This window comes from Euprymna scolopes, chromosome 2 (genome assembly GCF_053919585.1).
Source record: "Euprymna scolopes isolate OS-2025 chromosome 2, ASM5391958v1, whole genome shotgun sequence".
NCBI lineage: Eukaryota > Metazoa > Mollusca > Cephalopoda > Sepiida > Sepiolidae > Euprymna > Euprymna scolopes.
Window position 1 is genome coordinate 142,355,222 of NC_136483.1, and position 16,535 is coordinate 142,371,756.

Genomic DNA, 16,535 nt, shown 5'->3' on the forward strand with positions numbered 1-16,535 from the left:
CAGATGGATAAAATCTATTTATATAAGATTCTATCAAGTAAACATGTGAATGTAAACTTTTTTTTTTTTTTTAAATTGTGAGCATATAGTAGCTAAATAAATAATACTAACCAGCTTCCATCTTAGCTGCTTTTTTACTTCCAGCAAACCCGGTTCCATATTCAACATCATTTATCACAATTGTAGCACTATATGGGGTCTGGGCATTTTCTGAAAGGAAATAGTGATTATACATTTATCAATCATGATTTTCAAATATGCGATCTTAATTAGTTTTTAAGCTTACTATTTTATTTCAGAATTTTTTTTTTAGATGAGGAGTTAAAATCTGGATTATATGGACTACTAATCTCATGTTGATTGTTATTTTTAATGTTTTAGTCAATGCAACTTTCAACCTTCTTCATGTGCATTTGTTCAAACTCATGGATTCTTTTATGTCAGACTCGGGAATCTACATGGAAATTTTAAACTGAATTCTTCTCACAGACATGTGGTCTAATGTTTAAAGGCATTGATTAACAACCAGTTCTAAGTGACAAAAATTCTCAAGTTCAAAAAGATGCACCGAAAGGTTGGAAATTTTATCGGCCAAAACATGAAAATAACGACCAAGGTAAGAATGGTAATATAATACAAATGATTTCTTTAGAAAATTATAGATCATATCAAACAAAAATAACATGTTGTGAAATTTTTCAAAGTTTAACCATAATAGCATTTAAGCTGACATATCAAACTTTAATTCTGACAAGCAAATTTTCATTTGTTACTCTTGTTACCATGTTATCAGCACTTTGGTACAGTTTATTAAAAAACCTTGCCTGTGTGCAGAATGGTCTCTATCAAACTACTGTCAATTTTTGATATACAGACTTGAAACTTGGAATATAAGAGATTCGAACTTATGAAACAAATTCAATTTGATTTTTAGCCAGTAAAAATAGCTGCTAAGGGGTCAAAATTGAAAAATTGAAACTTAGACAACTAATGTATTACTTCTATGCATGTGCAAATGTACATTTATATGCTTAACTATGTTAATCTTTAAAGTCGTGATATGCATATCGATTTAGCTTAGATGGTAATGAATAACGTTGAGATCTAAATGCTTTGGTTTCGATTTAAGCACCCAAGTTATGCTTTACATTTCTTAAAGTTTGGAAATCACTACTATATATTGGATACAATATGATAATAGGGATGAACTGAGTATCAAATTGGCTGATTACAGATTAACTGAGCTTTGATAATCGGTTGATTATCGATTAATTGGCAGATTAATAGGTTTTCTAATGCCGATTTATCAGCAAATTTTGTCATAAATGGCACTAATATTAATTAAATTGTAAACTGAAGGCAACTACCTCTTTGGCTTGCCAGTGAAAATTTATTGAAGATACATGCATTGTCTATCAAATAACAAGCATGACATGAGGTTAACTTTTACAACTGTACCGAATTTGAAGCAAATAGATGTAAACATATAGAAAATTTCCCTCCTTTTTTCCTATCGAATTAAAATTATTATTTTGTACTTTTAAATCACTGTCAAAGAAAATTACTTCATCTTTCAGTTTTCATGTTGAGGAATTGTACAGTAAATTCCGATGATGTGTGAACCGAAAATAAAGCATTCTTCATCAGTCATACTTTTGTTTCTCATTTTTGGACTCTTGCTACCATTACATATATATATTTTTATTTTTCTTGTTTAGATAATGTATATTTTATTGAGATAAATTACGAATTAGATATCAGGCATAAGTAATTTAAACACGTAAAAAATTAACCAAATATTGACAACCTTCAACCATTATGGCAACTAGGTTTTGCTGGAAATATTTTGATGTTAATCCTAAGAATAAAAATACACCAGCACATCATAGGGTGGTAAATCAGCAAAACCTTTTACAATAACTAATGTTAAACCATCTTAGAAAGGTTAATTCAAAAGAAGCAAAAGTTGCAAATAAGGATAGGAAACACAATAAATATTCAGAGGCAGCCATTTCAGGAACAAGTGGCAGCAACTTTGAGCCTCCAACGAAACACCAAACTACTATAGAATTAATATTGGCCAAAAAAAGTTTAGGATATTAATGATCACATGTTACAAGAGAAATGATTGCTGTTGATATTCAACCATATTCTGACATTCGATTTATTAGGCTTATCACAAAACTTTGTTCAAATTACAGCATTCCATCAAAAAAGTACTTCATTGCAAAATAATTTGTGATATACTTACAAAAGTAAAACAAAAATTCAACTGTCTCTTGTTGAAATTAGCCACATTTCATAAACTACAGAAATTTGGAGAGTTATAACAGATAATGTTCCCTTTTTGAGTTTGACAGGTCATTTGTTTTCAAATGATTTTGAACATTGCAGAGCTGTGCTTAGAGTTATTCCATTCTCTGGTGCACACACCGGTGCAAGAATAAGTGAAGAATTGCACAATGTTCTGAATGAGTACAAAATCTTCAACAAAGTTTTCTTAATTTTGTGGGATTCAGGAACAAATATGATTTCTGGTGTCAGGGAATATGATTTAGAATAACTAACATACATTGTAACTCAGGCTGTAAAAACAACCATTATATCTAACAGAATTACAGTTTCTCACTTTAATCACTTTCTATTAACAATTAGTAAATTAACTGAAATACAGGATCAGCTTGATTTGGAAACACAAACTCATTTAAGTTGTGACCATATGGTGGAATTCAACATATTAAAATGCTGAAAATAAATTAAGAACAATAAAAAAAACTCTTGTAATGTGTGCTGTTGATAAAATTCCTACCATAACTTAACAATGGGGACTTGTTTGAAAAAAACATCCAGTTCCTGAGTCCATTTGAAGAAATCACCAAAGAAGAAAGTCACAGAACATCACTCATATCAATGATACCTATATATTTAGCTCTGAGGTTATTTCTTTCAAAAGCTGTCCAATGTAATTTTAATATTTCTAACTTTAGTGGAATCCTTACCATTATTGAACAATTCAGCTTATCAATAAAAACAGGATTTTCATCTGATCTAAATGATAAACACTTGTGTAGGTCTACTTTCCTAGACCCATGATTCAAATATTAATTTTAAAAGATTAGCAGAGAAAACATATTTAGAATTGGATTCTTTCCACTGATAATCAGCAGTATACACTAACCTGCTGAGGAAGAAGAAACACAAGCACATGTAAATTACAACATGGCAACTTTGGAAACAACTATCAAAAAAAATCCAGTAAAAATGTCAGAAAAAATAATTTCATCAATCCAAGTATAAGAAGACAATAGGAAGTAAAAGTTTAATTATTTCTAATTAAATTTTGGCCTTCATTTTGAAGTGTGAAAAGTGAGCATCATTTATAATAGCAAAATTACACTGATGGACAATTTTAAAGTATCATCAAATAAAACAATTAAATAACAGTAAATATGAACATTTAATGTCATTCTATACATAATGATTATCTATATATCTATAAAAGTGAAATTGTCTGTGCGTGTACATTTCCCTACCAAATTACTCTGTCAACTTTCAGTTTACAGACAAGATTTGACATAAGAGGTATTGAGATTTGGGAAAATCTTTTTAATTGTGTACAATAGAGGGGAGGGGCGAATGAACTGGAATTGGATGACCTGGTCCTATGACGCAAGTCGGTTTATGGGTCAGACGTTGAATGGAGCAAAGTTCGGATGAACTTAAACCCTGACCGACAAAAATGAAACCCGGGAATAAGATGACGTAATTCGGCCGCAAGTAAGACCAAATGCAAACATCAACAGGGTCAGAATGTGGGTCGATTACGTAAATCGGTTAACGGGAAAATTCATAAAAAGCAATCATAAACAAGTCAAGAGAGTCAGAGAGAGTGACAGCAGAGAGAAGGACAGACGACGCTCAACTGCCTGTCACGGTCGCCCCCCCCCCCCCCCCGCCACACTCTCCTCCACCGCCGTATGATGTGTATATGTTGTTATTAAATAAATCAAATTGTTTTATAACAAAGCGTCTCGTTATTCATAGATAAATGAACAGCGGTCATTCCATTCACTAGACGAATTACAACAACATATGCATATATGCACAAACGAACTATCTCTCTATCTATCGAGATATTCAAAAATCTCGGATAGTTAGAATATAGATGGTGCTAACAAAATAGACGTCACGGCCATACAACCCAGTATATAACAATTGTTTTTCAGGCAGAAATTTGGTTGTCAAGGGGTCAAAGTTCAACGATTTTACCTTTGAAAACTCTATCAAACTCCTCTGCCAATTTTGGGTCTAAACACTTGAAATTTTAGATGTAAGTTACTTTAACTTGATTTGAACCCAAAACAAATGTTAAGAGGTCTAAATTGGGGTCAAAGTTAAAAAAATTGACCTCTCAGACAATTTTTGGTCTAAACATTTGAAATTTTATATAAAGTGTATTCAGACATAAGGCAACCTTTTTAATTGGTTTTTGGCTGAAAATTTGACTGCCAAGGGGTCAAAGTACAAAAGATTTGACCTTTGTGGTCTCCAGCAAACTATTCAGCCAATTTTGGGTCTAAACATTTGAAGTTTTATATAAAGGGTATTTGGACATGCAACAAGCTTTTTAATCAGTTTTAAGGTGAAAATTTGGCTGCCAAGAGGTCAAAATTGAAAGATTTGACCGTTGCAGACTCTACCAAACTCCTCTGCAAAGTTTGAGTCTATACACTTGAAATTTTAGATGTAGGTTACCTGGGTACGAGACAACCTTATATATATGTGCACATAAAGTTATGAACCATAGGACCTGAGCACAGCCGGGCTGAACTGCTAGTTATACCTATTTTCAAAACAATTCCAATTGCAAATTACTTTATTATAAGCCGGTAAAATGCTAAGTTCAATTTTGATGTCAGAAATAAAGTACCAAATGTCATATACATACACTAACTTCAAAATCCCATATCACAAAAACTATTAAAAGATACAAATCTGAAATATTGCATATATATTGTAGAATGCTATATCCAAATGCCAGCTCTTTACACAATGCACTTCTTAAATAATATCCTCAAGAAAATGTAATAATTCTATGTAGTGTTTTTCACTTTGTTTATCATGACGATGTAATTAAGTAAACCTACATGTTTGACATCAATTTAATTTTAATAAAAGAGAGAACTGCAGGTTATCAATAATAGAGTTTTTTATACAATTGGTATTTCTTTGTGATTCTTCACTTGGCACTCATCACATTCGTCCATTTGAGGTGATTTCCTGAACCCCTTCCCCAGTCAAACACATATAGAGAAAAAAAGCTTTAGTTGTTTTTTTTTTCAATGCTTGTAGCACAAATCACTTGTTTTGTATTGTTTATTAAATTGTTAGATGAAAGTACAGATTAGTTCAAAAAACACTTTCTCCTCCACATGTTAAGAAATGGGTTTCTAAAAAGTTCTCTGAATAAGTACTACTGTTTTTTTTGTCTTAACATCTTTATTTTAATTTTGTATTGGCTTTGTTCAACTTAATGCTGTGATTGTTTACAAATGATTTATTTCCGGTTTGTGCAAATCATTCTGCTTTATGCTGAATGCCCAGAAAAAGTCCCTTTTGATTAATGTTTACCAGTTTACAAATAGGCAAATGAACTCTGCTGTTTTTTTAGAATAAGAATATTTTTTATCTGGTAAACATTAATCAGAAAGGACTTTTTCAAAGCATATATGTGAAGCAAAATGATTTGAAGTTTTTAATAAGAGAATGGTTCATTTTTTTTCATACAAGAATTTGTAACACTATAAAATCCCTACCTTAACTTACTATTGGGGGACTTGTTAAAAAAAATTGTCCAGTTACTGAGTCCATTTGAAGAAATCACCAAAGAAGCAAGTCACAGAACTTCAACCATATTGATGATAATACCTACAATTTCAGCTTTAAGGTTATTTCTTTCAAAAGCTGTCCAATCTAATTCTGATATTTTTGACTTTAGTGGAATCCTTACCACTGTTGAACAATTCAATGACTTAATGGAAACAAAATTTTCATTCTATTTAAATGATAAAAACTTGTCTACTTTGCAAGACCCAAATTTAAATTAAAAAAAAAAAAAATGATATGTAAAACACTAAGAATTGGATTCTACATCTACTTTCTACTGATGATAATGAAGCAGAATCAGCAAGATACACTTCTTCAAGCTCTGTTGAGGGTCAAGAAGATCAAAGTGAAAGTAAAACTATCTCTTATAAGTCTGTTTCATGAATTAGCTTACAGTAACAAATAAAAATATAGAGCAGGTAGAAGCCGAGTTAAACCTGGAGACTGCATCTACAACAGAAATATAAAAATCACAAGCTAAACTCAAAAGGAGTAAATTTCTTATGATTAAGTGCACAAAAGAATTTGACCATTATGTAGCTTTACGAACACTTGTAAGAGCTGATGATCAATTTCAGTGGGGGAAGAAGACACAGGAGCCCTTACCACTGCTGAATAAATTGGCTTCAAAACATAAGCACACCACCTTCATCTGTGGAGAGTGAGAAACTCTTAAATACAGGTGGTAATGTGTATGAACGTATGAGGAACAGGCTGTGCCCTGAGAATAGAGGAACTAATGTTTCTACATTACAACTTAAAAGTATTCAATTTTAAATACTGAGGAGACTATGAGGGTAGAGGAGATAGGCAGCTAGAATAGAAGAGGAAGTAGAGCAGCAGCAGAACTTCAGCTTATAGTTATTCACTTAAAGAATTACAATTTGTACTTTGTAGTTGGTTTGTAATTTCTTTTTTCTTATCTAATTGTTTATTTATATTCATTTAAGAATTTGAAATTGTACTTTGTATTTTGAAATTTTAGTTAATAAAAACAAAAAGGCATAATAGTGGCTAGACACTAAATGTTAAGTTAAATTAGCAGTTACTATGTTAATGTGTTAATGCTATCTGATGAGTCACTTGGCAATGATGAAATGATTTAAATTTAATAGGAAAGAGAAAGGTGATTAATTAGCAAAGTGGCCAATTAGGCCGATTACAAATTACCTGCCAACAAATCGGTACACCCCTAATAATCAATTAAATACAAAATCTGAACAAATGAAAATAACATATTTAACCATATTTTACAACTCAGGAAATCTGCTAGTAATATACCTTTTCACAATTCTTTTATATAAGGATTGTGAAAAAGTGGTTCTCCTAACAGATAAACTTGTGCCATCGAATATGAATTTGAATATAATCACTAATTTTCCCTTATTTCCAAATAGTAAACAAAGACTACATACCAACTTCCCTAAAGATATAACGTGGTTGCACCCGCATAGTATGCTGGACGTATTCATGCAGGATGCATACATATGATTTGCCACTAGGATTTAATACAAATTCTGAAAAAAAAAATAAATAAAAAATAAAGACCATATCAAAAAAACAAATGTTATTTGAATATTTATATGCAAATAACATTTGTTTATATTAACAGTAATTAAAGTTACGAATCTACATAATACATTAAGAATGGTAATTTATTCTTTTTATTTTATTAAAAAAAAAAAAAAAAAAAAAAAAAAAGGCGAAAGGCGAAACCTTTCTTAACATATTATGTTCATTAATTTTTAAGGAAAGTAATTTAAATAAAAAAATTAAAGTTAAAAAAAACAAAAACAATTACAATATATTTATATTAAAGTTATATAAGTTATACATTTAAAAAGAATAGAGTTTGATTAGTAACTGCCAGATGGCAGACAGTTTTTTTTGTGTTTTTGCTTGTATCACATGAAGTTGTGGAAAAAAAAGTGTTCTCATTAAGAATTCAACCTAATTAAAAAACAAAACTGCAGAAAAACCTGTATAATGTATGTACCCATCATGAAATAGAAATGTCATATACCAAAAATAATGTAAATTGATCAAATAGGTTTATTTTTATAAATAAAATCATTTTTAAACGATTTAAAACGATTAATGTAAAAGCTGTAGCATTACCAGGCTGATCTTGCAAATTTAGATTATTGTGGGCTTATCTGCACTGTTTTTTTCAAGATGGTGATGTGAGACAGTCACTTTTTGGTTACTAATAAAATTTAATTTGCTTAGTTAAAAATAAAACTTGATCAATTTACAGGATTTTTGGAATATGACATCTTAGTTTTGTGACAGGTACGTACCTCAAATATTTTTCTGTATTTTTAATTAGGCTGAATTCTAAAGGAACTGAATAAAAAAAAAAAAGAAGAAAAAAAGCACTTTTTAAATTCTTGGCTACATATTAAATGTAACTTTTAATCAACTGGCAAAAACTCATTTCCGTTTTATTTGAAAAATATCTCAATAAATAATTTTTTTACTAAAAAATAGAGCACTACCACTGTTAGCCAAGGGAAAAGTGGTGATGTATGGTAATGAAACCTTGCCAGTGAGGGTTGAGGACATCTATTACATGAAGAGAAATGAGACAATGGAAGTGCAATGCGAGTCCTGAAGACAGGTTTTGTTCTGATAATTACAGAAAAAGATTACATTTTGACAGTATAGGAAGATGTGTGTGTAGGAGACTTTAATGGTAAAGCCACATTGAAAGAATAAATGAAAGTTCTTGAAGAAGTAGATGTAAAACAGTTAAGGTCCAGTTCATACAGGGAAGGCCAAGGAAAACACAAGAGGGAGTGATAAAAATGAACTTCAGGGAAAAAGATAAACTCGTTGGAGATAGGTTAGTTTAAAAGTCAGTTAAACTTTTTAAAGTCATCCAACACATGCCAACAAGTAAAATGGATATTATGCCAAATATGATGACGATGAAGAAAGGATTCTATAACAAAAATATTAGGATGGATATGTTGCATATAAAAAGATACAAGAAAATATATATTACAGGTAACAATATCGACCATGTTGCCCTCTATTATTATTCTCTCTATATTTTTGTATTTTTTATATTTATTGTCGATCAGAAATTAATATAATCTTGAAAACAATTTATACAATGCACACAGTGCTTCAAGCAAACTACACAACTCTTATTTAATCTACAATTTATAGGTCTACTAGAAAAACTTACTTGTTAGATCACTATTAAACTCAGGTTAGATTGTTTGAATTAAGAAAATGAGCTGCAAAGGCAGTTACATTTATATATAAAAAAAGACAAAATTAAAAATTAGTCTTGTTTTGATTGTTATATCTCCCTCTCAGATTGTAGGTTAAATAGTAGTATCACTACTGAACTTGCTGTTTCTCTTCGTAAATATAGGAAGAGAGAGAGGGAGGGTTAAGGTAAGGGAGGAAAATTGATCCCTTTTGATTTAATGCCATATCTAAAGTGTTTGCTAATGAGACTAATAAAAAATAGTATGATGCTCCCTTGGTTAAACACCCAGCATTATAAGGTGAGGATAAAAGTGTCATAAACATGGATAAAGGGTGGTGCTTTCTATTACATCTGTGTAGTAACTTATAGAAAAGTCAGATAATTACTGATTACTGTCAAGTACTTTACATTTAATAGAGAGAGACAAAGAGGTGGGTAAAACAGCATATATTCGAAGAGGATGAGAGTGATAAGCAGAAACTTCGTAAGAGATAGTTCATTTGGCGTGTTAATTATCATTAGAGACCAATTAGGACAAAACAGAATTTTTTTTTTTCAGACATAACTCAATCCTAAAATTGTGGCATACTTTGACATTCATCGTGATAAAATATTAAAAAAAAAAAAAAAACTTCAGAGAAACAAACGTTAACTCCACTTTAGTATAAAATATAAAATATTTATAAAAAGAAAAAATTTGGATAAACTTTGACACATAGACATAAATGAAAAATTGGGTGGATGGTGATGTTAAAAGAAGCTTTAGTTGGATATGCAGAGGTATACAAATCTTAACTGAAGGTGGAGAAGAAAAGGCGGGCCAAGAAAGACCTGAAATGACCTGAGCAATGGTATATTGAAACCAATGTAAATGATAGTTTCAGGAAGAAAATCACTGTCACCATGGCAGAAGAGAAACTTTAAGTGCTGTGTTATGTAACAATTTCTCTTTTTTTTTTTTTTAAATAAAAATAAATCCTTGAATACTAACCTCTTCTACGGTTAATTTTATCATCACCCTTTCCTGAAGGTACAGGACAAGTGATGAGTTTAGTATTTGATGGCTAAAATGAAAAAAAAACAAAAAAAAACAAATAATATATAATAAAAAAAACTTTTAATGTTTTCACATTAAAATACAAGATCTGCCATAAGTATATATATATGTTATTTAAAATAATAATAAATGCAAGATGGAAAAGTATGCAATTGCAGTATAGAAACTAACAAAGGTTACAGTCAACTTTTCGCAAAACAAAACATTTATTAAAAATTTGTGTGGTCTCCACCTAATAATCTTTCAGGGACTAAGGTGCATTTTCGCAATGGAAGCTCAGATTTATTGCTTAAATTACACAATGCTATAAAAATATACAATTTTCGTGGTGCAGTGATTAGAGTAATTGAAAAAATCAATTGTAAAAAGTTATATTCTCCTGAAGGTTGAAGGTTCAATCCTCAGTGTGGGTGACTTAAAAATACTATTGCGAATTACTTAGGACCTCAATCCAGTCATGACTGATGGAACAAGAGCACATACAATTTCCATTTTTGAATGACACATGAAATAGAAGAAATGCATAATGACTGCCTTCTTTGTAGCTGTAATAACTAATGCAGTAAAGAACATAATATACACATTATTTTGCTTTTATACCAAGGTGGAGATTACATTTTTGGTTGAGTTTATTTGTGTACACATAACTGTTATTTATTTCCTTCCCACTGCAGAAAAATGTGACACAAGGTTAGGAAAGAGGGGAAAATCAAGCCAGTATCCCTATAGGAGGAGCGCTCTGGCCTATTAAAAATTGCCTGGGAAGGCCCATTGACATTCCCCAGAAGAATACTTCAAGTAGCAAGCAAAATAAGCAATAAACTTATTCCATTTGAAAGACGAGAGGCAGTGGCCTAGGAAGATGAACTACACAGAACATTTCAGCCATTCCTCAGTCAGAGAAAATGACATTTAAAAAAACGACTGATACTCTGTTGGCTTTGGTGCAGTCTGCAGCAGCACGTGACGTTGCACTAGTGTTTACATAGCTGGACTAATTATTACCAAACTTGGTAAACATATCAGTCATGGTCTAACTTAGAACTAATTTAATTTGGGGATATCTAGGTCAATGGTCAAAGTCATAGAACAGATGAAAATTACATTTTGTGATAACTCGGTCCCGATAAACCTAGGAAGCCAATACTTAATCCATATTGTAGACAATGAAGTCTCACATCTTATATCAACTTGACCTTTAACTTTGAAAAGTTCAGACATGGACAAAATTTGAAACAAATTGCAACTTCCAATTTGTTCAGGTCTGATGCTCATTTATAACACTAATCACTATAAAAAATTTCAGCCTGACTAGATTTCAGTCATCAACATTTCATGGGAATACTATATGGATAAGTAAGCCCCAGACAAGATTTTAGCCCCACCTCACATTGTTAGATAGAGGTATGCAATCTCACCACCAATTTATTATTCTTTACAAATACATTGACAATGAGTTGATCTAGATGATTGCAGAGTATTAATCTCTTTAGGTATGTGTGCTAAGAAAAAAAACGTCTGTATGCTTTGACGTAAAAAAATTTACTGGTCTCTTTGCTATATTGGCTTCTTGTCCATCATTTCCTGATTATGTTAACTTAAATACTACTTTTATATTTTTAATGGAACTTTCACTTTTCTATGACCGAATATTGATACAATTGGAACCGTAGAATATAAAATACAGATAAAAGTGACACTAAGACAGAGTTCTGTAAATGCATTAGATAAAATAAAAAAAACATTTTGTTTTTGAGAAATTTCAAGACGCTAATGGAAGGACGAACCAAAAGAAAAATGTGTATAAAAGTAAAGAGTGAAAAAACAAGAGATGGAGAGGATATGTCATTGTCATTGCTGGTTTAGTATTATTAAATAAAGAGTGGGTGAAAGAGCCTAGAAAAAAGACATCTGTACAGTTTGACGTCAAGCACTAAAGAAAAGTTTTTACCGGTCTCTTTATCATATCGACTGTCATGACGTAACTTAATTAGATTGTGCTAGTGTCCAGGGAAGCTAGAGATATCTGACTAGGACAAGTCCAACATCATGTTCTAGCATGAACTGCCAGTTAATTCGGAACAGCTGATTGGTTATTTACAGCTAACCATTTGAAGGTCATTCCTAAATCAACCAGTGGATGGAAGATGTTCACTCAACATTACAATCTGATTGGAACCTAGTGGATTAGTCAGTAGTTTATTCCTACCAAATTCAATGAATACAGGGTGGAACGATAATATTGTTACCCTAGAAAAGACAACATGATTCCATTTCCGTTTGATGAAAACTGGTTTTATTTGTTGCAGACCATCTATGAGTTGGCCAATTGTGTACAAATCCCAAGAGTGATAGGAGTCCTCTATCATGTCTGAAAGTGATACAATGTTCAATTAGCAAGACTGAAGATATGCTGCTGTACACCGATTTAAGTTATGACAACAGGGGCATTGCCAGCACCCTCAAAATGCAAATCCAGACGGTTGAATGCTTGGGGACACAGCTCAATGCACCCAAAGTTATGGTCTTTGGTATGGTTCCAAATGAGAGCCACATCATGCTACCTCATATCTTTGAAGTCGGCTTGAAAATCAATACCAAAGTGTACCTGGATGTGCTGAAGAGTGTGGTGATCCCTTAGTGCAATCAGGTGGGTGCTGGCAAACCCTGGATGTGGCAGCAGGACTTGGCGCTGGCCCACAATCCAAAGAGACCCAGGCTTGGCTTTAGAAGGACTGCTACGACTTTGTACCCTTCTCTCACTGGCCCCTACCCCCAACCATAACCTGCTGAACTGCTTCATTTGTCAAAAATATCAACATGACTTCTCACAGCATCAAAGCCAGCCTGATCACCACCATCCGCTAAGCTCCTGCCAGTGCTTGTGGAAAAGGCATGTTCCCAGTTTCAGACACGTGTTGAGGCGGTGATTGAGGCTGAAGGCAGCTACATTGAATAGATGTCAGCTCTATTACATAATCAAGTTACCGGAATTGATTTTTTTCAAGAAAAGTTTTAAAATAAAGCCGTAGTGTTGTTTTCTTTGGAGCAACAATTTTATTATTCCACCCTGTAGATAATTTTGTAATCACTAATCATCTTTATTTTGTTTCGGAATGTTTACGATGAAGATTGATAATTTGGGTTATTTGGACTACTCTTCTCATTTTGGATGTTACGTTTTGGCTGACGTAACATTCAAGCTTCTTCAAACAAATCTTGTTGAACTCAGAAATCTGTACAGAATTTCAAACTGAACCATTTATTTAATTCATGGGAGGTAGAATGTTCTTATTGCATCAGCCATAACAATAGGAGTCTAAGGTAATTCTGAATTTAACTGTGTTTTTATTAAATAAATGGTTTGATTAAAAGTTCTGTATAGAATAAGACTTTCCTGAAGAAGGTTGGAGGTTACATTAGGCGAAACAATACTCAAGATGAGAACAGTCATTTGAAGAATCCAAAATATCTTTATTATATTCAGCTGAATTCATGTTTATGTAAAACAAGAAAATGTTACTTACTAATGCTGGTCGTGACTGCTTTTTCATTAAACTCATATGACGTCGCCTTTCTTTCCATGTTCTAGAGTAGAAAGAAAATTTCAAGTTATTCATTATTATTATTATTGGATTGTCATGCCTCTTTGAGCATCTTCCTTTTTCTTTTTTTAAAATTATTTTCTTACGTCAACACAGTTTTTTAATTGCAGAGAACATTTATGTTATTAAGAAATAATAACAATAGATAAATACAATTTTTTTTTAACTAAGAAATTCAAACTTTATGACAAAGTGAAACTGTTTTAATCTGCCATGTTTTATAAGTAAGGGGGAGAGCAACTCAATTTGAACCATTGAGATCGAACTTAGCCTTTTATAATGGCTAAAAATCAAAGCTAGAAGCAAGATATAAAAAAATCTTAAGTTTATTTTTACCCCATTATATACCTACATTTGTAAAGCCTTCCAAAAAAAAACAAAAACAAAAAAAAACAATCTATGTAGTTATGAAAATCTTTATCTATATTTTGACATTAGATTTATTTGCTTAAATGTGCAAACTTATAGATGCCATAAGCATTGACATTCGTTCCTCTTATCTACACAAACCCTAGTGAGGTTGTAGGATCACATAGGAACTGCCATGTATATAAGATCCAGTCAAAATTATTAGTTGGTGATAAATTTAGTATATTTGTAACCTGATGATTTCCAATGGAGATGACACATTGACACCTCTATGTATCTTAATTGCTACAAATATATTTTTATACTACTAAGCTCTACTCACATATTGAGCACTGCTAAAGTAACTACTGAAAATGTATCCCATATACATATCACCTTATAATATATGTGCATATACATGAATAATAATCAAAAACATGTAAGTGCCGGGATGTGTTAGCAAAAAAAAAAGTCAATAAAATATTTTTAAAAGAATGTGTGTGTGTGTGTGTGTATATATATCAGACAATTGCTATTCATCTGAGAGTGCCTCCTTTTTGGATGAGCTTCGTTTCCTCAACATTGTGGGGAAACAATAATGAAACAGTGAAAAGCTAAACTGGCCTCAGCCAACATTCATTTCTGCACCTTTACTTAGCAAGTCAACGTTTTGATTAACATCGTTAAATTTCAACACTTCACTTCCTATGGCCTCGTAACGTAGCAGTAAGATTTCATGTTTTCTTTCACATTCTTTTTCGCCTTTAGGTTCAAGCCCTCCTCCCTACTAACACTTTTTTTTTTCTTTTATACCTCCAAACACTCGGGCAACACTGGTACCCCCACTAGTATATAAACATTTGTGTGCCTAAAATATTTGAATCTTAAATTCTATGCAATTATGCAGAAGTAGACACTATGCATAAATATATTTGCTCTACTAATAAAAATTTTTAATATTGAGCGCTATATATTTAACAGAGCTCAATATTAAAATTTTTAATTAGTAGAATAAATATATATATAGATATACCCACACAAATACATTCTTTTCAAAGTACTTCATTGTTTTCTTTTCAACACATCTGGGCACTGTATATAATAATTACAATATCAACATTTCAACTTATTATTCTCTTCAGAGTGCAACAAATTATTCAAACTATTCTCATTTTGATTGTCATATTCACCTTTTTTCAAACTTTGGAATCTTAATTAAACTTAATAATCTTAACATCAAACTCAAGAACCTGATCTGAAATTCAAATAGAATGTTTATTTAATTCGAGAAGATAATTTTCATTCCCAGCAATGTCAGAATAGAAATGCTATTTTTTGTTATAATTGCCTGTAGTAAAGATTGAACCTTCATCCTACAGAAAACTTGTCACATAGTACTGATTGGTAACTAACACTTTTATCAAGTGACGACAACAGTCTTTTGGCAGTTGAAGGGTCAATCCTTACTATAGGTGACGTGGTCATGGCTGGTGGAATGAGAACAATTAACCCTGATGAATTAAATAAAAAAGTTCAGTTTTAAATTTGTACAAATTCCAAAGTTTTTCAAGTTGCACTCAAATCGGGTGAAACATTATAACACAACCAAAGTTAGAATAGTAACCCAAAGTATCTAAAGTATCGATCTTCAACTAATTTTGAAACAATTCACTTACTTGAATTTTTTCACTGTAATCTTTTTAAATTCGAATAGTTGTTCACAATATTTTCTTAGCTCTAATGGGTCTGCAATGTAAGATATTAAAAGAATATAAAAACAAACGAAAGTTTTTAAAGTTAAACAAAATTTATAAAGAAAATTCTGGCTAAAATTGTTTTCACAAGAAATTTAATTATTATATGCGTAATGACATGTTGCAAATAAGTTATATTCAGTTTAACTGACAATGTTGATGGATTGAAAGGGTTGATATGCCATAGAGACAAATGTTGGGATTCAGATGGTGGAAAAAAAAAAAAAAAGGTAGAAAAAGAAAGAGAAAGAAAACGTTTAAGAACTGTGTTAATTGCTGGAGGGTGGGGTGGGGGTTTAAAACAAAAAAAGGATTGATAAAAAAAAAAAAAAAAATAATGTTTCTTTTTAAGGAAAATCTGAGTTATTTTGGGCAATAAAAAGAAATATTGATCTCATAATGAAGAGAGCGCCTTGTTAAATCCACTTTCCTGAGGAATTAAAGAAATAAAAATTAGCTGACGTTTTGATAAAAATGTAATGGCCTTTAGAGGTGTGCTAAACATTTTTCACTGATCAGTGATCATGTCAAGCAAATCCATCCAGACATGACATCAGGATCTAGACTTAATATTAAGACAAGAATATTCAATAACATGCTATTCAGACACCGATTATAGGCAAAAAGAAGAAACTAAACAGACTGATTAGCACCGTTGACAT

The 16,535-nt window shown here is 31.6% G+C and overlaps 1 protein-coding gene across 3 annotated transcripts in view; it reads right to left on the reverse strand.

Moving 5' to 3' along the window:
* Positions 1-16,535, reverse strand: part of LOC145296835 (microprocessor complex subunit DGCR8-like) — a 128,357-nt gene that overhangs the window by 25,334 nt on the left and 86,488 nt on the right. For all 3 annotated transcript variants that reach the window (XM_080142971.1, XM_080142963.1, XM_080142959.1), the window contains exons 8-12: positions 15,796-15,865; positions 13,694-13,754; positions 10,101-10,173; positions 7,302-7,403; positions 112-210 (exon numbers count right to left, since the gene is read on the reverse strand). In XM_080142971.1, coding sequence (XP_079999097.1) covers positions 112-210; positions 7,302-7,403; positions 10,101-10,173; positions 13,694-13,754; positions 15,796-15,865 — 405 coding nt within the window. The remainder of the gene's footprint in view (positions 1-111; positions 211-7,301; positions 7,404-10,100; positions 10,174-13,693; positions 13,755-15,795; positions 15,866-16,535) is intronic.